This window comes from Lynx canadensis, chromosome B1, assembly GCF_007474595.2.
Source record: "Lynx canadensis isolate LIC74 chromosome B1, mLynCan4.pri.v2, whole genome shotgun sequence".
Lineage (NCBI taxonomy): Eukaryota > Metazoa > Chordata > Mammalia > Carnivora > Felidae > Lynx > Lynx canadensis.
Genome location: NC_044306.2, coordinates 103,796,222 through 103,820,232, shown reverse-complemented (window position 1 = coordinate 103,820,232; position 24,011 = coordinate 103,796,222). Strand labels below are relative to the sequence as shown.

The 24,011-nt window shown below is 36.7% G+C and overlaps 1 protein-coding gene across 1 annotated transcript; it reads right to left on the bottom strand.

Annotated features, from left to right (window-relative positions):
• Positions 1-4,084: 4,084 nt before the first annotated feature.
• NDNF (neuron derived neurotrophic factor) lies at positions 4,085-17,904 on the bottom strand. Its single transcript, XM_030313148.1, has 3 exons — positions 17,698-17,904; positions 7,796-7,920; positions 4,085-6,102 (listed from the first exon to the last, which is right to left on the bottom strand). Exons 1-3 carry the CDS (start codon positions 17,883-17,885, stop codon positions 4,709-4,711), a joined length of 1,707 nt encoding a protein of 568 aa, XP_030169008.1. The 5' UTR covers positions 17,886-17,904; the 3' UTR covers positions 4,085-4,708.
• Positions 17,905-24,011: the final 6,107 nt, after the last annotated feature.

Below are 24,011 nucleotides of genomic sequence, written 5' to 3'. Positions count from 1 at the left end.
GACGCTTTGCTGAAAGTTCTCTGTAGCATAATGGGATGGTGAATTACATTCCTCCTTATTTCTGTTTCTTAATGAGTCTTTTACTAGGACTCAGTGTCCCTCCTTGTACTACTTTCCTCCCCCTCTAACACTTGTGGGGTACCTGATGTCACCATATCTTTATTAGTATCTGAATAATGACAAAATGCCAATGTAACTATGCCTAAGGCCATGCACCCCTCAATCTCGGAGCCAATTATTTTTCTGTGATGGCAATCAATAGACTTCAATTTATTTTACACTTTGAAAAAATATTTAAAAAAATCTTTGAGGGGCACCTGGGTGGCTCAGTCCGTTAAGCGTCCGACTCTTGGTTTCGGCTCAGGTCATGATCTCACGGTTCATGGGTTTGAGCTCCAAGTCAGACTCTGCACTGAAGGCATGGAGCCTGCTTGGGATTCTTTCTCCCTCTCTCTGCCCCTACCCTGCTTGCTCTTCCCCTCTCTGCTCCTCTCTCTCTTAAAAATAAACAAATAAACTTTTAAAAAGTATCTTCGAAAGAGGTGTGAGGGTAGATATGAAAAGCCATTCTAAGCAACGTTATCTCTGAACTCTGATTACTAAATTTCTCAAAGGCTGAGAAGGAGGAATGTGAATAAACAGAAGCGAAAATCTTATCCAAATAACATGATCGACCATTCCTAGGAAGTGAGAATATCAATCAGTGGATAAAATGTTAATAGAGTGGATGGTGATCTAGATCAAATTTTCCAATACAATATTTCACATCAAACAGAATCCAAAACCTTAATAAGGTTAAGCTATAGTAGATATCTCACTGCCCTTATTCTCTCAGGCCTCTTAAGAAAGAAATTAGCTAAAACTAGACTTTTCTCCACACTCCATTTCACCTCCCTGCCCTCCTCTCTCTCATTTTCCACCTTTCAAGCAACAGACAAGGCTCAAATTCCAAACCACTGCATATTTATCTGGCCAAAATTCTCTGGGGGAAAACACAACAATGAGTGTGCCCTGATGCCTCCCAGGTCCTGTGGACAACCAAGAGCAGAGGACAGCTGAAGTCTGGCAGTGGTCACTTCTCTTGGTGCTGGTGACAACCCAAAGTCATGTTCCCAGACGATTTTGTCTCCATCACACCATATCAAAGTGGGGAAGGAAGTGGTTGGAGATGCTCCAAATGACCTTGTTTTTCAAGTTAGATGCTAGTTCTTGTTTTGTTTTGCTTTGAAACCAGCCAAGGAAGAGAGACAAAGAAATATACGCTGGATGAGCCGCTGCATGCTTTCTGGAGTAAAGAAATGCTTACAATGAAATCCTAGAGTGAACATTTACTGGGAGGGCAGGAATCTGGGTTCTCATCTTAGTTGGGCTTCAATTTCCTCATCTACAGAATGAGTTAGTAGAAATAGATGATCTCTAAGAGGGGTTGGTAAAGTATTGGAAGAGATCCTGATTGGTTTGGGGTCCATCAAATCCACTGAGTTGTATATAAAACTGAGTGTGTATGTGTGTGTGTGTGTGTGTGTGTGTGTGTGTGTGTGTGTGTTTTCATTGAATACATCTAGACCTCTAATCTATTAAGAATCATTAAACTGATTTCAAACTGGAGAGTCCACCTAAGTGATTTTTTTAATTGAATTCATTTCATTACACCAAAATCATGATCTTTTCAAATGTACTCTGAGTAATGAAAATAAGGAATGAATATATCCTTTCCAGCACATACTCTTTAATGCTTCACACTTAAAAATTTAAGCTAGACATTGATTACAAAATAATTTAACCAAGAAAATCATCTGCTATACTTTTTTTATAGATTCTGAATAGTTTTCGATTCAAAAAATACAGGGCTTATCATTACAATAGTTGATTAATGATCTTATAGCCTCAAGTTTGTATGTGCATGAAAACCTAAAATACTTCATGTCTCTGAAAATAACTAATTTTTTTTTCTTACAAGTTTGAAGTCAGTCATAGGTTACACACATTCTTAAGAAAATCTGAAATGGCCTTTAAGAATAAGTTCCTTTGAAGTAATAAATAAGACAAAAAAATTATTTACTTTTGGAAAATGATCCACAAGTCACATTTCCCCCTCAAGAATTAGTGATTTACATTCTGGTAAATATTTTGGAATCTGGGCAATTCCACTCTCTGTTTCGACCATGAGAATTTTATTTTTATTTCTCTGGTCTTTAATTTCTTCTGCACCTGAAAAATAAAGAGAGTGACCTTGAACTAAGCGTCCTCAAAGATTCTTCCCTCCTCAATGATACTATGGCTATCCTTGGGATTCTAAAAGCCCTGTTCTCCAAACAGCTATCCTGGAGTTTAAAGAAGATAAGGTGGTGCTTTTGTATTAGCTACTTTCTAGTTCTTTGTTAATTAAGAACAATTTTTTCTTTCTTGTCTCCAGCTCACCTGAGTGCTGCTAAAATTCTAACACATTCGTAAATGAGATCTTTATTTTTAATAGGTTTTACCCTTTCTTTGTGACTGATAAAAGTTTCACAATGTGTATTTAATTTCCCTACAAGTTCTAAAAGGCAAATTTCACTGGGGCCATGAAAGAATTCTCAAATTTATCCAAACTATGTAGTAACCAGCATCACAGCTGGCTGAAAAGCAAAAACTTGGTTAAATTGAGTTGGCCCTGTTCCCAGGGGTTCCCAGGCATTAAGCAATATCTGAGAGTTAAGTCCATTGCCTTCAGAAGCTGTAATAACTCTTTGATCCACTGTGGCTCCATTTAGCACTTTGGTCTGTAATAACATATTAGTGAGTAATACGAGAAAGTTGGTTCTCCCTCCAAATGCACCACGTTTATAGTTTAGGATGTTAACATCTCTGGGATATTGTCAATTTTAAAGTTCTCCTTCCAGTCTGATAGGCTACCTGGCTTCAGTACGTGTTCTTTTTTTCTTTTTAAAAATTCTTTCAGGTGTCATTACTGTTTTATCTGGATGTGATCAATTTCCTTTTAATATCATAACCTAGAGGAGAGGGAGGATAGATTTTTAGCGGAAATATTTTATCCTAAGGTGATCAGAGCACCTTTCCTATTGGCCACCACTTATACTTATCTTAGCCAAAGCAATTCTGTGCTCCATAGGAATGCGACAGATGCATGCCCACTGTATGAAAGGTGGTGCCTGCATGTAGGGGACAGTGTAGAGGTTAAGAGATCATATCTGTCCCCACTTGTAGTTACAGGAGCACCTTGCAATTTAAGACTCACAGAATTCTACAAAAGACAATGTCTTATAAAGAAGGTATCTTATAATGTCTCCTTATCTGAATCTGTCACCACCTAATTTATAAATGGAAAACGGGGGCAATGGGAGTTACTAGATTTTCTTAAGGTTATGTGGCTTTGGTGATGACAGACTTTACACTCTCTGAATCCTGAGCTAATGTTCTCGTGACATCTCATGTATAGAACTGTGGAGAATGAAACCATCTAAAGCGGCTCTTTGTGCAGTCTTTGCTAAACGGTTTCTGTTATTATTTGCCTATATTTTATCTTACACCTAAATTACTTTGTAAAAATTCGTGACAAATCAAAGTATCAGACTGTTAATGTTACAAAACAGTAGCTTCTGTCGTTTCCTCATTTCTAGCTCGAGTCCTAACTGGTGGTTGCTAGACTGCTTCAGGTAGAAATTAAAATAAATATTTTGCTAATATTCAAGAAGATGGAAAATACTTGCAATGTCCCAATTTTGTATTTAAAACAGATGCTTATGTTTAAAATAAATGAAATACATTTTAGGTCATTAAGAACGATTTGTTGAACACTTACCAAGCTATACCAAATAAGTTTGGCTTATCCTATTCTTTTAAAACAAGTCTATTAGAGCTCCCTCAACCCTGCTGATACCTGGCTCCGGCTCCAATTCAGTGTCAAAATACAAATTGTAGCAACTCTCTCTAATGCCACAGAAACTTTAGAGAGATGCAATATGCTTTCTTAACTGTTAAAAAAAAAGGGTCAATTCTGGTGCCAAATTCTATAAAGACGCAGTTTTGTGAACAGAATAGAAATTGAATACACCGTGGTAGCTGCTTGGGAAAATGAACAGTATATAATCTAATATCTTTAATTTTATGTACATGAATATAATGTATGTCAACTTTGTACATGAGATACATATAGTATTTAAACATTTTACTCAACAGATAAGAATTTACAATAGCAATATAACTGACTAGAGGGCTGTCCACTTAATATACTTAGATTAGATCTGTACTTTAACAGGAAAAGAATTTAATAGTTTACAATCATAGAAACACTGACATTTAAAACGACTTTATAAAATAATTTATATATATCCTAGCATCTATAGAGAGGAATGATTTGCATTTTGTGGATGTGTGCAATGAATGGCATTATCTTAGATTTTTAGGTAATAAAATAATTTAGAAGCAGTTCATGCAGTGGTCAAAGCAAGAGATGGCAGTTCCTTCAAGATGTCCTCTATCTTTGACATCCACGGGCAGCAGACACACGCTAGGTGCCATCGGGGCACACTAGAACAAGGCTCCTCGACAGTTACTCATATAAACATCCATGTACACAAGTTGATATCCTTCCTTCCCCAGTACCAGTCACAACTTCTCTCAGCTGTGGGAGTAGTCAGTTTATACTGAAAGTGATTTCGTGTCTCTCCTGCAGTTCTATGTAATAGTATCTCTCTCTGTGAGGTAACTAACAGAACTTCCTGGTTTTCACGACTTTACTCTGATACTTCACCGAGTGCCCCCCATGTCCTATGACATAAACATCCAGCAGGTAAGATTTTCCAGGCAGAAGTCCTTTAATTGTTTCTGTGGTCACTGCTTTCTGTAGGTTTTGACTGTGGAAATATTTACAGAGGACCTTTTCCGATTTCTTCCTTGTATCTGGTCCGAGGCATTGGTTTTGCTCTCTTTTCTTCTGGTCTTCATTGTAGTTATCATCCACTTCCTTTTTGTAGATGCAGAACTTGTTCCGCTCCTGAGTGCCCAGCCAAGCCACCGTGGCCGAAGAACAGGTGCGGAGCTTGTCGAAGGCTTTGATTCTTGTGTCTTCGGGAAGAGAGGGAAATGGCTGCTTACTCGGCCTAGTGGTCGCTAGTATTTTCAACATAGATGCCCCTTTCTTGTGTCCTTTCAGGCGAATGAGATACTTGGCTTTAGGTTTTCCTCTGAGCTGAAACTGCCGAATGCCTTCCACATTCTGCGACAGAAGAAGCTTCCCATCCCTTCTCACTTGGATCTGGATAGCGTCCAGACAAGAGTGAATGAAGAAAGTGACTTTTTGGTGTGAAGAGACCGGGGCAAACCGCAAAAACTTGGCTCCCTTCCGTTTGACAAATACGTCTGTCACTTTTCCATCTTTGAGCTCGACCGTCTTCTGTTTTGCCTCTTCCTTGGTCCTGGCGAAGGTGCCCACGTAAGCCGTACTCATGTTGCTGTTGCTGTTGGCCACGAAGACGTCAAAGTAATACTGCGTGTCGGGTTTCAGGTCTGAGACGGTAAAGATGTTCTTATTTCCTATGCAGATTTTCTGAATGTCAACCTTGGGCCTCGAGTAGACATGCCGCCCCAGTTTGGGGGAAGGCTTGGTTAGGAAGCTGCGTTCTTTACCCAAATTATCTGAAGGAAATCCAAAGTGGGCAAAGTCAAAGGGGCTGAAGTCCAGCCCGGGTTTTGGAGCCATCATAAAAGCATCATCTACACTCAGTTTTGCTTCAACGGCACAGAGACTTTTGAAATTGTGCTCTTTGTTGATGACCACACAGTACTGAATGGGTTGTTTCAGCAGAGACGCTGTAGGGCTCGGTTTCCAGGCCAAGGTGACTGTGGTGCGTCCCAGGGACGTGACATCTACTCTTGGGTCGTAAGGTAATTCGGGGTAGGGCTGATCAGACTCTGGGGTTGTGGTGGCATAGACTTTGAAATGTGTGTCTTTCTCTGTTGAAAGAAGCTCCAACTGATACAAACCAGACGGAGAACTAGAAGATATAAAATACTCCACATCATTGCCTTTGTAGGAGAATAATTCTGTGCCTTCCTCATTAATGATCTGCTGCCTCTGTTCCTCCAGAGGCTCTGGGTCACCTAGAAGACACGAGAGAAATACAAGCTACATGTCAGGGTGTGTACTGTGGCTTGCTGACCTTAAATTGTGTTTTTAGAGTCTTCTTTTTTCTCTGTTATAAAACTAATAATGTTCCCAGTAGATAATTGGGAAATAGAGAAAAAGAATAAGATAAAAAAAATCATTAACTTTTTATCCTGAGACCGTCCTTTATTAATATTTTTTGATCCTGAGACAGTCCTTTACTAATATTTTCATTCATTTCCATCTATGCAATTGATTTATTTCATCTTTCTCTATAACCTAATAACATTTATTCTCATACATATATGTTCCCAGGCAAACTTCATTTTTGAATCCAGTCTTTCTCAGTGTTATTATTAGATTAATATTATATCATAAAAATAATATTGTTGGTCAATTTTTGATCATTTAAAATTGTGCTCTTATATATATGTTAGGCTTTTCTGAATTTAAATTTAGGCTTGAGGATAGACTCCAATTAGTGGAATTTTTAGGTCAAAGACTGTGAACGTTTTAGAGACTAATCCCTACTGTCAATCTGCTTATCAAAAGGATTCAACCTGATTGCATTTTGATGGCCAGCCATTTCACAGATTTTGCTCTTGTATCTAGGACTGGACAATCTCTCATTAAAATATAGAATATAAAGGACCAGTAGGAGTACCTAATTTTCAGTGTAGAGAACACATGCACAGAAATAATAGGAGGAAAGTATTGAAACTAAACTATTTTTTTCTTTTTATTGTTAACATCAGATATCACACGAATGAATGCCAGATAAGCTGACAGGAATTGGTGAAGGACTGGGTTGCCAGGGTGGGAATGAACCTTGTTCGGCTTATTACTGCAGCTTGAGTGAGGTATGGAGACTTTATATTCCCAAACCATGAGATTAACACAATCTCGTGTGGCTCTTTATTCTCTATCTCCTCTGCTGTACTTCCCATATTTTCCTAGTTACAACGTCCTCTTATCACTGTGAGTGGAGCAGCCTGCTGGCATCCTTCGCCTGGCACCAGCCACCAAGCCTTCATCTTTAAGCTATGATGCCTTCACCCCTTAAAAGGAGATCACACCAGGTTCGTATATGGACTCTTCTCATTTCCCTGTGTCTCGGCATTTCCTTTCCACCATCTGCATTTTCTTTAAATGCCTCACGCACACCTCACGCACACCATGACTGTCTTGTCATCCTGGACTTGCACTGGTGCTAAATGCCTTCTTGCTCCTCTTTTTGGTGCCATTCTTTATTCCCCAGAGATCTTGGCTGCATATTGGAATCACAGAGGGGGAAAGTTAAACAGTCCCAATGTCCAGTCCACACTCCAGGACAATTAAATCAGGACCTTTAAGGGTCCTGGGCATCCAGGCATCAATAGTTTTTAAAGCCCCCAGTACTGATTCCAATGTTTGGTAAGATTGCAAACCACAGCTAGAGAGCCTAGTCCAAACATCTCCATTTTTCCTCACGTGTTCAGTCTCCACATGTCTCCCTTAGCCATTTAACTAAGATCACCATCATTTGATGCCACCTTCCATTTCCCTCATCTCCACTGCAAAGTCTCCAGCTTCTTCACATATGCACTCATGCTGTTTTTTCTTTCTTCTTACTAACAGAAGGGTGTGTATTTCGTAAGCCTTTTAGTTATCCATTCAGAGGTCTGGGGCCAGATTCATCCTGCTGCTTACCTGAGCCTTCCCCGCTTGCCTCTTCTGGCAGCTCTTGGAGACTCAGCTTCCACTCTAAAGGTGCATCGCAGGGAGTCACTGTGACTGATAGTGGAGTATTGTCTTCTTCAACCACAAAGAAATACCTGTGGGGAAGTGGACCAGTTCAGACTGAGATCATTCATTCTAAGACTTACAATCAAGGGTCACTGGAAAAATCACTGGCTGCTTTAGTTTTCATTCGTTTAACAGATCTACCCTGACCCCTTATGTAAAATATCACCTTCCTTCCCAAGAAGCTTTCTTTCACACTTCTTCATTTGCCTTCAAAGCAGCTATCACTACCTGATATATTATATTTCTTTGTTTACCTCTTTATTTTTCTATCTCCCCCAACTAGAATGAAAGCTACAAGAGGGCAAGGTTCATTGATGAAGACTGAGAGACTAAAGTAATTCTTAATCAGTATTTGTTGAATGAATTGATGAATAAGCTTAGACTTTAGGCTTTTGGGGAAAAGTCCTTAATTGTTTGCAGAGTCTAAAACTTCCTCAGTGGGGGTGGGGTGGGGGGGGTCTGCCTGCCTCATTGGCTTCTCGTCTTCTATGCTCAAACCACGTGGGATCCCCTAGTTTTCCAGGATCCACCCTATCTTAGAACTTCTGGGATGTTTCTCGTATGCCTGAAATACACCCCTTTGCCCTTACACATATTTAAGTGTCACAATATGCCTTTTCTGACTCCTCATTCTGGATCAGGTTCTCTTATATACTCTCAGAGTGTCCTCCTGTACTTTTCAGTTGGGGCACTTATTGAAATTTGTGACTGTATATTTGTATTATTTGATTGTCAATTTCCCCACACAGGCCCATTTAAGGTTCATTTGCCATGCCATTGTATTCCCAGAATTTAGTACTGATGTCTGCACATAGTAGGTACCTGTTAAATATTTTTGAATGAATGAATTACTAAATTAATAAACAGAACCCAAGAAACCTAGCACTAACCCTATTGTTCCAGACCCAGGATACTTACACCTAGAGTCTATTCTGTTGAAAGATACAGAATCTGAATGGCATTAGAAGTACTTCATCCCCCCTCAAATATGAATTAAAAGAAGGAAGGTGGGGGTAGGGCAGTGGGAGGACAAATAAAGTGAAGACTCTATAAAAGCAAAACAACCTGTTCATGAAATAGTAAAGCTACATGTCATCCTGAAAAAACAACCAGATGACTGAAGTATTTACTGTGTGGAAAGTTATATGTACCATAAGCATCCTTCAAGGCATATGTCAGGTGGCTGAGTTTTCAATTCAGTCTACTTTTTGGAGAATAGAATTTTCTTCCTTTGGCCAGGTTGCATGGCATGTGTTAACACTATACACACAACTGAACTCATCTATATTACAAAGAAATAGATAAAACAAAACAATTTGGCATCACGTAAGTGAAAAAATGTTCAAAACGACTACGTTTTGATTTTTGTGAGGGTAGCAGCACTAGCTGTGGAAGCAGAAATCAATGTCAGTTCATCCACTACCTTCTGTTCTCACTTCAAACAAGAAAGTAGCTTATTTCCCAAAGTAACTGTCTTAGTAACTTAAATACGGGCCATAGGCAACCAATGACAAAACAATTCTTGCATTCCACAAGGTACTCATTATACATATAAAACAGCAGGGAGTCCCTCTAACTCAACATTTTCATATGGAAGTACTTATGATTTGGGATAAAAGATAATCTGAATAAACTTTAACAATTTGAGAAACATTTGTTGGCTACCATGTGCAGAGCACTTGTGGAAGAGAACAGCAATCAGGGAAAACAGGGCATGATCTATGTGCTCCAACTATTTACTGGCTGGTGAGGGAGACAGAAATGTAATGAATAACTAAGAAAACATGGTCCCAAATTATAATGCCAAAACTGAGGGATAAACACTCCATGAACCATTTAGCCTTTGGAATTTATGTGTAAACCTAAGAATAATTAATGAAAAAAGCTATCCACTGCTGCTAAATTATATCTGGAATTTCATCTTTAGTTGTAATATCAACAATGTCTATGAATGCCTCCCATTGCATATTTCACACCTAGAAATGATGTTTCTATTGTTTCTACACCTCTCCACTTAGTGTAAGATAACATTTCATCCAAATATCAAAGCCCCCAATCTTTATTTGTGGGGGGTGGAAGGGGAAAGACAAGAAATAATAAACAAATATATATTGGAGAGTAGAATTTTCTTCCTCTGGCCAGGCTGCATGGCATGTGTTAACAATATACACCATATATATATATATATATATATATATATATATATATCTGTATCTATATATCTATGTATCTATATATCTATATATATCTATATATATATATATACTGTCATTTTTAAAGTTAAAATATTTATAACCATTGTATGAACCCAATCTGTTGATGGAGTAAAGGTAAATGAACAGTGATAGTTTTTACTATAGTTTGGTTTAATATTTTAAGAATGTAATCATATTGTTCAAAGAAATATTATCCTTATAATAATATCCTTATATTTATTGAGATATAATTAAAATGCAATATATTAATTTTGGATGTACATAATAATGATTTGATACATGTATGTATTGTGAAATGACCATCACAGTAAGTCTACTTTATCCCTTTAACCATGTGAAGTTACAAAACATGCAATACAATATTATTGACTGTAGTCACTATGCTGTACATTACAACCCTTCGGGTTTTTTGGCTACATACCTAGAAGTAGAATTGCTGGATCATATGATAGTTCTATTTACAGATTTTTGAGGAAGCTATATACTATTTTCCATAGTGGCTGCACCAATTTATAGTCCCACCAAAAGTGCACAAGGATTCCCTTTTCTCCACATCCGTGCCAGTATTTGTTATTTCTTGTCTTTTTGACAATAGTCATTCTGAGAGGTGTAAGGAGATATCTCATTATGGTTTTGACTTGCATTTCCCTGATGATGAATGATGTTGAGCATCTTTCCCTGTACCTGTTGGCCATATGTATGCCTTCTTTGGAAAATGTCTATTCATATCCTTTGCCCATATTTTAATTAGGTTGGTTGTGTTTTTGTTGTTAAGTTGTATGCACTCTTTATATATTTTGGATTTTAACCCTTATTAGATACATGATTTGCAAATATCTTCTCCCATTCAGTAGGTTGCCTTTTTATTTTGTTAATGATTTCCTTCACTGTGCAGAAGCTTTTTAGTATGATGTAGTCTCACTTGCTTATTTTTGCTTTTGTTGCCCTAGCAGATCCAGGGGGAGGGGAGGAAACATTGCTACGACTAATATCAAGGAGCTTACTCTTACTACCTATGTTTTCTTTCAGGAGTTTAGTGATCCAGTTTCACTCTTTAGCATGTGGCTGTCCAGTTTTCCCAACAACATTTACTAAACAACTGTCCTTTTTCCATTGTATATACTTGGAAAATTGTATATTATTGGTAAATTAATTGACCATAAGTTCATGCTTTATTTCTGGGCCATCTATTCTGTTCTATTGATCTATGTATCAGTTTTTATGCCAATACCATACTGTCTTGATTACTATACCTTGGAGTATAGTAATATAGTTTGAAATCAGGAAACATAATACCTCCAGCTTTGCTCTTCTTTCTCAAGATTGGTTTGGTTTTCAGGATCTTTTTGGTTCCATACAAATTTTAGAATTATTTGTTCTACTTTTGTTAAAAATGCCATTGGAGTTTTGATAGGGATTGCATTGAATCTATAAATTAATTGCCTTGGGTAGCATGGACATTTTGACAATATTAATTCTTCGAATTCATGAAAACAGAATATCTTCCTATTTATGTCTTCTTCAATTTATTTCATAATGTCAGTTTTCAGTGTACAGGTCTTTTACTTTCTTGGTTAAATCTTTTCCTAGGCGTTTTAACCTTTTTGATGCAATTGTAAATGGGATTATTTTATTATTTTCTCTTTCTGGTAGTTCATTTTCAGCGTATAAAAACAAAACAGATTTTTGCATATTGATTTTGTATCCTGAAACTTTAATGAATTTATTTATTAGTTTCAACAGTTTTTTGGTGGAATCTTCAGGGTTTTCTATATATAAAAAATTGTACCTGCAAACAGTGACAGTTTTATTTCTTCCTTTCCAATTTAGACACCTTTTATATTGTTTTCTTCTTAATTGCTTGGGCTAGGACTCCCAATACTGTGTTAAACATAAGTGGCAAGAGTTGGCATCCTTGTCTTGTCTTTGATCTTAGAGGACAAACTTTCATCTTTTTTTTTTTTATATATATATGAAATTTATTGACAAATTGGTTTCCATACAACACCCAGTGCTCATCCCAAAAGGTGCCCTCCTCAACACCCATCACCCACCCTCCCCTCCCTCCCACCCCCCATCAACCCTCAGTTTGTTCTCAGTTTTTAACAGTCTCTTATGCTTTGGCTCTCTCCCACTCTAACCTCTTTTTTTTTTTTTTTTCCTTCCCCTCCCCTATGGGTTCCTGTTAAGTTTCTCAGGATCCACATAAGAGTGAAACCATATGGTATCTGTCTTTCTCTGTATGGCTTATTTCACTTAGCATTACACTCTCCAGTTCCATCCACGTTGCTACAAAAGGCCATATTTCATTTTTTCTCATTGCCACATAGTATTCCATTGTGTATATATACCACAATTTCTTTATCCATTCATCAGTTGATGGACATTTAGGCTCTTTCCATAATTTGGCTATTGTTGAGAGTGCTGCTATGAACATTGGGGTACAAGTGCCCCTATGCATCAGTACTCCTGTATCCCTTGGATAAATTCCTAGCAGTGCTATTGCTGGGTCATAGGGTAGGTCTATTTTTAATTTTCTGAGGAACCTCCACACTGCTTTCCAGAGCGGCTGCACCAATTTGCATTCCCACCAACAGTGCAAGAGGGTTCCCGTTTCTCCACATCCTCTCCAGCATCTATAGTCTCCTGATTTGTTCATTTTGGCCACTCTGACTGGCGTGAGGTGATACCTGAGTGTGGTTTTGATTTGTATTTCCCTGATAAGGAGCGACGCTGAACATCTTTTCATGTGCCTGTTGGCCATCTGGATGTCTTCTTTAGAGAAGTGTCTATTCATGTTTTCTGCCCATTTCTTCACTGGGTTATTTCTTTTTCGGGTGTGGAGTTTGGTGAGCTCTTTATAGATTTTAGATACTAGCCCTTTGTCCGATATGTCATTTGCAAATATCTTTTCCCATTCCGTTGGTTGCCTTTTAGTTTTGTTGGTTGTTTCCTTTGCTGTGCAGAAGCTTTTTATCTTCATAAGGTCCCAGTAATTCACTTTTGCTTTTAATTCCCTTGCCTTTGGGGATGTGTCGAGTAAGAGATTGCTACGGCTGAGGTTGAAACTTTCATCTTTTTACCATTGAGTGTGATGTTAGCTGTGGGCTTGTTATATATGGCTTTTATTATGTTGAGGTACATTCCCTCTATACCTGTTTTGTGGAGAGTTTTTATCATAAATAGATGTTGAATTTTATCAAATGCTTTTTCTGCATCTATTGAGATGATTTTTATCCTTCATTTGGTTAATGTGGTGTCACACTGATTGATTCATAGATGTTGAATCATCCTTGCATCCCTGGAATAAATCCCACTTGATCATGGTGTGTGATATGTTTAATGTATTGTTAAATTTGGTTTCTTAATATTTTGTTGAGGGTTTTTGCATCTATGTTTATTAGGGATATTGGCCTATAATTTTCTTTTATGTGTGTGTTGTCTTTATCTGGTTTCAGTATCACAGTAGTGTTGGACTCATAAAATGAATTTGGAACTGTTCCATCCTCTTCAATTTTTGAAAAATTTTGAAAAGGATAAGTATTAGATCTTCTTTGAATGTTTGGTAGAATTCACCAATGAAGCTCTCTGGTCCTGGACTTCTATTTGTTGAGATGCTTTTGACTACTGATTCAATCTCCTTGCTAGTAATTCATCTATTCAGATTTTCTATTTCCTCATGATTCAGTCTTAAAGATTGTATGTTTTGGGGGATTTATCCAATTTTCCTAGATTGTCCAAATTATTGGCATATAATTGTTCACAGTAGTCTCATAGTAGGTCTTTTGTATTTCTTTGTTATCAAGTGTAACTTACTCTTTTTCATTTCTGATTTTATTTATTTGAGTCCACTCATTTTATCTTAGTGAGTGAAAGTAAATAAAGGTTTATCAATTTTGTTTATCTTTTCAAAGAATAGCTCTTAGATTCCTTGGTCTTTTCTATTGTCTCTTTAGTCTCTATTTCATTTGTTTCCACTCTGATGTTTATTATTTTCTTCCTTCTTCTAACTTTGGGCTTCATTTGTTCCTATTTTTCTAGTTCCTTTAGGTGTAAAATTAGACTATTTGAGATTTTTCTGATTTCTTGAGGTAGGCTGTATTACTATGAACTTCCCTCTTATAACTGCTTTTGCTGCATCCCGTAAATTTTGGTATGTTACATTTCCATTTTCATTTGTCGCACCTATTCATTTGTCGACCTATTGGTTGTTCAGTCACATGTTTTGAAATCTCCACGTATTTGTGATTTTTTCCAGTTTTCTTTTTGTGGATTGATTTCTGGTTTCATACAATTATAGTCTAAAAAGATGTTTGATATAATTTCAATCTTCTTAAATTTACTGAAACTTTTTTTGTGGCCTAACATATAATGTATCCTGTGTACTTGAGAAGAATGTGTATTCTGCTGCTTATAGATGGAATGTTTTATATATACCCAGTATATCTATCTGGTCTATTGTGTCATTTATGGCCAATGTTTCCATATCGATTTTCTGTCTGGATGATGCATCCATTGATTAATATAGGGTACTAACTTTCCCTACTATAATTGTATTGTTGTCAGTTTCTCCCTTTGGTCTGTTATTTGTTTATATGTTTAGGTACTCCTATCTCTATTGGGTGTATAAATATTTACAAATGCTAAATCTTTATGCTGGATTGAACCCTGTATGTAATGCCCACCTTTGTCTTTCATTACAGTCTTTTCTTTTAAAGTTTATTTTGTCTGATATAAGCAATATCTACCCCAGCTTTCTTTTGGTTTATATTTGTATGGAATTTCTTTTTCCATGCCTTTATTTTTCACTCTGTGTGTGTCCTCATATCTAAAGTGAATCTCCTGTAAGGAGCATACAATATTTTTAAAAATCCATTCAGGCACTCTATTGTCTTTTGATTAGAGAACTTAGTCCACTTATGTTTAAATTTAGTCCATGTATGTTTAAAGTAATTATAAGTAGGTGTGTATTTACTGCCATTTTGTTAATTGTTTTCTGGCTGTTTTGCTCCTTTTGTCCTTTCTTCCTCCCTTGCTTTCTTCTCTTGTGGTTTGATGACTTGTTTTAGTGTTTAGATTCAATTTTCATTATCTTTTTTGTAATCCAGGTTTTTCTTTTGTGGTCATCATAAGATTTGCAAATACCTATGTATACATATACCAGTCTATTTTAAGTTGATAACAAGTTAAGTATGAATACATTCTGAAACTACATTTTTTACTCCCCAGTCCCCCAATTTATGCTTTTAATGTCACATTTTACATCATTTTATTGTGTGTGTACCTTAAGTAATTGCTGTAGTTTTAGTTATTTTTTACTTCTTTTGTCTTTTAGTCTTCATGTGAGGTTTCTAAGTGATTACTTCACTATATTTACCTTCACTAGGGAGACTTTTACGTTCATATGTTTTCTTAATACTAGTTAGTGTCTTTTCTTTCCATCTTAAAGAAGTCCCTTGAACATTTCTTATAAGGCTGGTTGAGTGATAGTGAACTCCTTTAGTTTTTGCTTGTCTGGAAAACTCTTTATCTCTCTTCTTTTCTGAATGATAATCTTCCTGGTCTTGGAAGTTTTTGGCTTTCAGCACTTTGAATATATCATGCACTCCCTTCTGGCCTGCAATGTTTCTACTAAAAAAATCTGCCATTATCTTATGGGTATTCCCCTATTTGCAACAAGTTTTTCTCTTGCTTTTAACATTGTCTATTTGTCTTTGACTTTTGACATTTTAAGGTAACATATCTTGGTGTGGATCTCTTCAGGTCCATCTTATTTTGAACTCTCTGGATTTTCTGGACATGGATGTGTGTTTTTTCTTCTAGGTTAGGGTAGTTTATAGCTATTATTTTTTCAAATAAGTTTTATGTTCCTTTTTCTCTTCTCTTTCTGGGACCTGTATTATGCAAATGTTGTTCTACTTAATGTCCTACAGGTTCCTTAAACTGTCTTTACTTTTTAAAATTATTTTTTCTTTTTACTGCTCTTCTGGGTGAGTTCCACTGCCCTATCTTCTGGGTTACTGATTCTTTCTTCTGCTTTATGTAGTCTGTTACTGATCCTCTAGTGTGTTTTTCAGTTAGGTTATTGAGTTTTTAAGATCTAGGACTTGTGTTTGGTACTTTCTTATATTTTCTATCTCTTTGTTGAAATTTTCTGTGTTCACCTATTCTATTCCCAAGATCGGTGAGTGTCTTTATGACCACTACTTTGAACCCTTTTTCAGGTAAATAACTTATCTCTGTTTCATTAAGTTTCCCCCCACCCCTGCAGTTTCATCTTGTTCTTTCATTTGCAACATATTCCTCTGTTCCCCCCCCCCCCACCCATTTGCTCGACTGTGTTGGTTTCTATGCATTAGGTGAAAGAGCTGTCTCTCTCAGTTTTGAAGGATTGGTCACAGGGAGACTGGAGGTGTGTCAGTCTTAGTCTATGCAGTGCCCTGGTGGTGGTAACCTGCTAATGACAGTCTCTCTGATTGTTTCAGTCCCATGGCGCTCAGAAATGTAACCATCCTGGTCAGGAATTCAAGGGGCCATCCCCTTTGTGGCCCGTGCACACCTGCTGGCTTTAGTCAGGGTGTGGTGCAGTGCCAGGCTGGGGCATGCCTGCCTGCCAGGTTTAGCAGGATGGAGCCATGGGAGGGCACAAATGTGGGCTAAGTGGTACTAGCAAGGTAGAAGGAGAGTGCAAAAATAGTACCTGCCAGCACCTCCATGCCTGGAAAGAGTTCTAAGAGACCCCTTTCCCTCTAGAAGACACTTTGAGATTAGCTAATGAATCTCCTTTGCACGTGGTCCAGGAACTTTTCAACTTACTGTGCTTTCACTGTGTCTTAGGGTGAGTAAATTTGTGCATATGCCCTTTAAGAGTGGAGTCTTAGTTTCTTATAGCCTTTTGGGTCTCCTAGAAATAAGACCTCTTGGTTTTCAAAGCCAGATGTTTTGGCTTATCTCTCTGGTGCATGCAGATCCTAAGGTTGGGGTGCCTGATAGGGGGCTCAAACCCCTTGCTCCTCAGGAATATGCTATATATTTGTCAGAGCCTTCCTCTTTGTGAGTTACCACACTAGGGGTGGGGTTTTTGGCAAGACCATTTCTCTGCTTCTCTTATCCATCTCTAAGTGGCCTTTTTATCCTTTGTGTGAAGGAACTCTTCAGCTAGTTTTCAGGTCTTCTTCAGAGAGAATTGTTCTACATGCAGCTATAGATTTGTTGTGTCAAAGGGAGAAAGAGAGTTCAGGGTCTTCCTATGTCCCTTTTTTGAATCTTATTTTAGATTAATTTCATCATAATCCTACAGAGTCCTTCTTAAAATTTTCCTGCTATCCTAAAGATAAGAAAATCATCATTCCAAAATGTAAGAACTGCAAAGATTGTCCTCTCCATCCCCAGAGAGATCACAATCAGTAAGGATCAAACAGACTCTACTTAATGATTAGAAGCTGCACTGTCATTTCCTTTTCTGAGAGAAAATAGGCAATGTTATTCAGAGGTTGATTGCAAGTTATCTAATCTAAGTCTAAAAAGTTACTTTCTTTTTTAGTATCATTTATGAGCTTATTGATAAAGAGAGTACTGCAGGGAGAATACCTTTTAGGTGTGTCTCTAAAGAGATAACTGCTAATTTCAGCTCCATCTGGAATTACTGATGAATCATGAAAAAATGCTTTGTCCCGGATCTGCATCTGAAAAAGTTCCTCATCTCGAGTGGGTAACTTCTGAGTCCTTGAGCTGAGTGGTAGTAGCAACCACAGTAGACACCAATGGAGAGGCACCATCCTGGGGCAAAAGAAATGATTGCTTACATTAGTTCTGTGGATAGACACTTGGGCACATTGCAAATGTTCTAAAGGGTTAAGAATATTTTGTTTTGACAGACAGAGCTATATTATGCATTTTGGATATAACTTTCCTGTTGTTGTTTTTTTTCCCCATACTATTTCATAGAGTTGATAATAAATTCACTAGGATTTATAAAAGATTTTGAAATAAAATGACTCTTGATGCATTAACTTCCCTGGGTATCTAGAGAGAAAATCCCCACTTCAATATGCCCAGAAAAGCCAATGTGGTTATTGCAGAAATGTGTATACAAATGTCTCAATGACTGAACCATAACATAAATCACAGAGACTCACTGAGAGCCAGAAAATTACCACTGCACAATTATTTTTATTCTTTCTTGAAATTTGACTAAGATTATACATGTATAGTATTATTCTGATTCCTAAGATCAGATTTTCATAAATCAGAGATTTTTAGAGATGATAAAGTTTAACTTTCTCATAGGTTAAGCAATTTGTCCAAAATAAAGGTTGTTATTTGCTGATGTCTAACTATCATTCATTACTAGACTCTTCAACAAAACATAAAAAAAAAAAAAAAAAAAAAACCCTTTACTGTAATAGAAATGGGCTTGGATTACCACTCTCAGGTTAAATGAGACCACTGAAAAGTTGTATCGTTGGTCATTTGTCTTAACTTCCCATAGAGTTATGTATTTACTACTCCAACAGAATATTTTCATGGAATTACATTTTGACATTCAAACTGTCTTTTATCAAAGATCCTCTAGGTAATTATGGATCACTCTCTACTGCACATTGCTATAGGGACATTGTCAAGGACACTATCTTCTACACGTCTCAGTGTCCCTAACAGGAAGTCTAAGGTAGGCAAGTTCTTTTCATGTCAAGTGCTGGTGAAAGCTTTGCTTCTGCTGAGGATTTGGTGCCTTTCTCTCTCACAGAAAGAACTCTGTAAGGAGTTGTTCTCCTTCATCTCTTTGACAACATACATCAGGGAATTCAAGCATTAGGGAAAGACAGTGTTTTTACACATAAGTGCTTCAAATAGTGAGAAAGTCGAATGGAAATATTTGCAATAATTTGAAATGAAATGAACACCAGTTTTATTTATAAAGAGTCATTCCTATAGCTATGAGATCACCTCTACTTAAACCATCCTTTGACTTTAACTTTATCTTCCTTGGAGTGCTATCAAAAATAGATTCATACAACTAAAAATATTTTTTGAAGGGAATAAACTTTTCTTTTCTATGAGAATGTGAGAAGAAACTTTTCCACAGTGAGCTTACCCAAAAAGTAAATTTAACTTCCTTTTTCTTTTCTTTTTTTTTTTAACGTTTATTTATTTTTGAGACAGGGAGAGACAGAGCATGAACAGGGGAGAGTCAGAGAGAGGGAGACACAGAATCTGAAGCAGGGTCCCGGCTCTGAGCTGTCAGCACAGAGCCCGACGCAGGGCTAGAACTCACGGACCGCGAGATCATGACCTGAGCCGAAGTCGGCCGCTTAACCGACTGAGCCACCCAGGCGCCTCTTAACTTCCTTTTTCAAAAACATTTTTTTTTTTTTTTTTGCCATTTGTTCTGCAGTTTTCCATATAAGACAGCTGCAGTAATTGAGAATTACTATGTGCAAAAAAAGGCACCAAATTCGCTAACTGCATTATTGCATTTAGCCCTTGCAATAATCTGTGAAGTAGGTACTATTCTTATATAAAAATAAATCTCCTTTTACATAATCAGAGAGGGATAGAAATCCAGGTGGAGATGACTGTAGAGCCCAAAGGTTTCTCCTCTGTAATATTTTCAAGAAAGGCATAACAGTTTTTTACAAGGGCTCTTATTTTTCATCCTTATTTCTCGATTGTTTTGTAATCGAATGAAAACTTGACTGAGAGCTAAGAAATTTGACTTTTTGGTTTCAGCACTAATTAGATGTGTAATCTAAGGCAATTCACTTAAGCACTCCAGATGGACCTCAATTTTCTGAAGGGTTTGGATGATGATCTCTAAACTTTGAAAACGAATGGTGATTCTGAGACTGAATACTCAACTCCTCTTCCCAACTAGATAGCAGTTTAGAAGGCCAGGCCTTCTTAAGTTTCACTAAGTAATCTGAACCTCAGATATCTGAATGATTGTCAGGATGAGATCCAAGGGCAGTTGGGGATGTGAAGCAGGAGCTCACATTAGTTACTACTAATAGCAGATGAAGCTTATAACTACAAAAGATGGCTAGATATATCAAAATCAAAACTCAGTGAACCTATTTGAAACAAGCATGGACATAGTTGGCTAAACTAAATGGGACCTCTACTCACAACCTTTAATTCCTCCCCTCTGATGCCCTTCCTCCTGTGGCTAAAAGAAATGAAAAATCTGATATGCTAGAATTTGCTTTGCTGGCCCTGTTAAGAAATAATTATTATTTCAGCATAATATGTCCTGTTTACTCTGTAGCAGTGTCCCTGAAACTTTGCCCCCTGAGAGCAGAAGCAGCTAGATAATAAAATTTGTCTCTTCAGAAATGGTTAGAATTTGGCTTTCTATACTTATTAGGAACTTAGAGCCAACATGCCATGGCAGCACTTGAACATAAGATACTCAGGTGTGTTTGCTCTAGACCCACTCTAATGCACAGCTTTACCTCATTAGGCTCTATGTTTGCCCATAAAGTTGTCAATTGCACAGTACCACCATAACCGAGCAGAAGAGGCTGCCCAGTGCCCCAGGATATTTGGGATATTTAAGTCAGCTCCAGAGTAAGACAGGTCACTAGTTATCACTGGTGGGAATTTTTCCAGTATCCTCAGCCATCCATTGGCAGAACTTTCTCTTTATTGAATCAGCTAATGATAAGAAATGAATTTTGAGTTAAAAATAACAATATTAACAAAGTTTGTTTTGAACATGCTGTACTCTTCTAAATGCTATATATATATATATATATATATATATATATATATATTATCTCATGTAATGCTACATCAACCCTATGATGCAGGCACTATTATTTCTCTCATTTCAAAAACGATCTGACTGAAGCTTGGACAGGTAAGATCACATAGTGATACAATATGATGTAAAAAATACAAACTATTTACCATATGTAAGTTTAAAAATATGAAAAGTAGGATTATTGTATATTCTCCACATCAGCTACTTTTTAATTTATAAATAAACAAATAACAGTGAACAACTTAAGATGACAGGATTCTACAAAGTAAGTGGTGAGAGATGATTCTCCATGGGTCTCTGTGATTGGTTTTGCATGTCTTGGAAGCAGAAGAATTGACTGCTTTTGTGCCAGATTATATTTTCAAGGATGTTTGTGTAATGAAAAGCCTTGGAAGATAAAGCTTCTGGAGCAGGCATGATCACTATATCGGGGAAGATCTGAGTTCCCCAAGCTCAGGGCTTCTCTCTTGTAATAAAACCCCTATTTGGGGGCTAGTGCTATCTGGCCCTCTTTTCATCCTGTGGAAATTGGAAGTCAGTGAGCCAGGGGGAGAAAATGATAATACTGTGGATTCTGCTATTGCTCTGAGTTGCTCTGAGTATTGCTTTTGTCTCCAACCCAGTAGTCTGATGCCACCTAGTATCAATGAAACTATGTATAACAGGTTAACTTGTTAACTTACAAGTAGAGTAAAATCTTAGATTCTTCATTCATATTTTTGACACTACATTTTTCTTACTGAATTATTTTACTGGATCACTACTAGCTCAGGTAGATGTTTTTATTTGGATTACCACCAACAGAGAGTAGACTCAACTCTATCTTTTTCTTTATATATATATATATATATATATATATATATATATATATATAATTATTTCCCCAGATAAAATTCTATGAGGCCAACGTTTTGTTTCTGAAACAACTCTAACCATATTAATTGCTATATGTTATAGACAAGACAGACAATTTTTGGAAAGGTGTTTAAAATTTTTATGATCCCTGTTTTCTTTTCTTCTTTTTTTTTTCATTGTATACATATAAGAAGATAGATGCTAGCTAAGCCTATGGTGGTAATCATTTTATAATATATATAGATCAAACTATTATGCCATGCATCTTATGTTTTTATAGTGATGTGTGACAACTATTTTTCAATAAAACTGGAAAAAAGTAGTGTGATCCCAAAGCACAGATCTTTATATTTTACAGGATTATATTTTTCAAATGTTATCTAATAACACTCATCTACTGTTGGGAAAAAGCTTACTCTGTTATTAGGGAAAGTTAATCATTTGACCAATTTCATCAGGTTACAGGCAGAATTACTTTAAATAAACTGCACTTAAAGGAAGCATTGACTATAGCTGATCAAAAAACTATTGCGCAGACATGTTGTGTATATTTTTACAATTTCTATTCACCAATTCAACTTTAAAGCTTTACTTAGATATTGTTTAAAGGATTGTTTTAAGATTATATAGATTTTTTCCCCTACCAATAAAATGTTCTCTCTCAGACACTCAGCTTAAGAATTAGTCACTTTAAATAAACAACTAAAAAAATACATTCCTCTCATGAGTAAGACTTGGGTAAGCCAGTCTATAAGAACTGACTTTTCTTCTAAGATTACAAAAGTGCCCTCTAATGGCATAACTTTTCCTCTCATTTATTTTTGTTACTTCTAGGTATCCAGAGCTTATCTAGATTTAGAGTTTAAGTTAAATAACATTCCTTAGAATTTCTCTTTCAGCATTATTTCTTTTGTCATGGGCATCTGGTAGTAATCTAGGCAACCTATCTGTATAGCAAGAAACCATGCTATCTTTTTATAATCAAGGGTCTAGTTCCAATAGAAGTAGGAAGTTGCTAGGATGATTCCAAATATTTTTATTTTTCTAGGCACAGCAGTCAACTCGGTTCCACAATTATTCACAGCCTAGGAAAACTAGATGGTGTTATCCTATTGAGAAGAGTGACTTTGTTTCAATTAAAATTGTTTCAATTAAAATTCTGATGAATTACATATATAAATGCTATACTTGATTTTAGGTGCGAATTTAAAACTCTGACGCTGTTCATGTCATCAGAAGCATCTGCATATCTGGCACACACTTTCAGATCCTGCCAAGACTGAATTGAAAAAAGAAAAATGACCTAATGGTTTGATATACCTCAACCTTTAGTCTAGATTATGGATAATCTAGATTATTGGATAGTTTTATTCTTTGGAAAACCCGTGTGTCCTAGATTAAAAGGAGAAATTGTTTTTGAAATCTAATTGTCCAAAGATTAACTATGCATTCTATACTTACAAAGATTGAGAGAGGTCTGGGTACTGTAAAGTAAATAATTTTAAATATAATTCATTTTTATGGCACGTGTGCACACACACACACACTTAAGGTCAAACTATTTGGAAACATTATATGAGTCCAGTTAGTTGATATTAGAGTAAAGGCAAATGAGCAGTGGTTCTAAAAGAAGAATCTTTTACATATAAAAATTTACTTTTATATTTGCTGCCCCCTCTCTGGAGAGTGGGTAAAAGCTACAGAGCGGTTTTCTTGGGGATGTTTTAGGAATGACTACCAGGGTCACTTCTCCCATTCCTCTCCGCCATCTTCTCTGTGGGGGTCTCTGTTCTCCCATCCCATAGAGGGAAAGGGGACACTAGGAAGCATAGGGGATGAAATGGAGATCAGTTTTAAAGAAAATGCCAATGAAGAGATACGAAGCATTTGTGTCGTTTCCTAAAGGGTAGAGAGTAGAGCATATGATGGATAACTGCAAACATACAACTCATTCTAAGATTTTATTTTCGGTATTAACTTAAACATTTTATTCTGTAGAGCCTTTAGTGTAGTTAAAATAAATAGTCAAACTGACCTGGCATACGCTTTTACCACAAACCTGCAGAAATGTTTGAGGATTGTAAAACAGTCTAATGGCAAGCAAGAAAAAAGGGAAGTTTAAATAATTTACCAATGTATCAACTAAACACCCAGGACAACCTCTATTACCACAAAAGCAGAGTATAGTAAAAGCAATAAAACTTGCCCTATGGTGTCTGTTACAACTTCACTAGTGTCATTTCGCAAAATTTATCTTTAATTACATATGACTGGCTAGTCAATT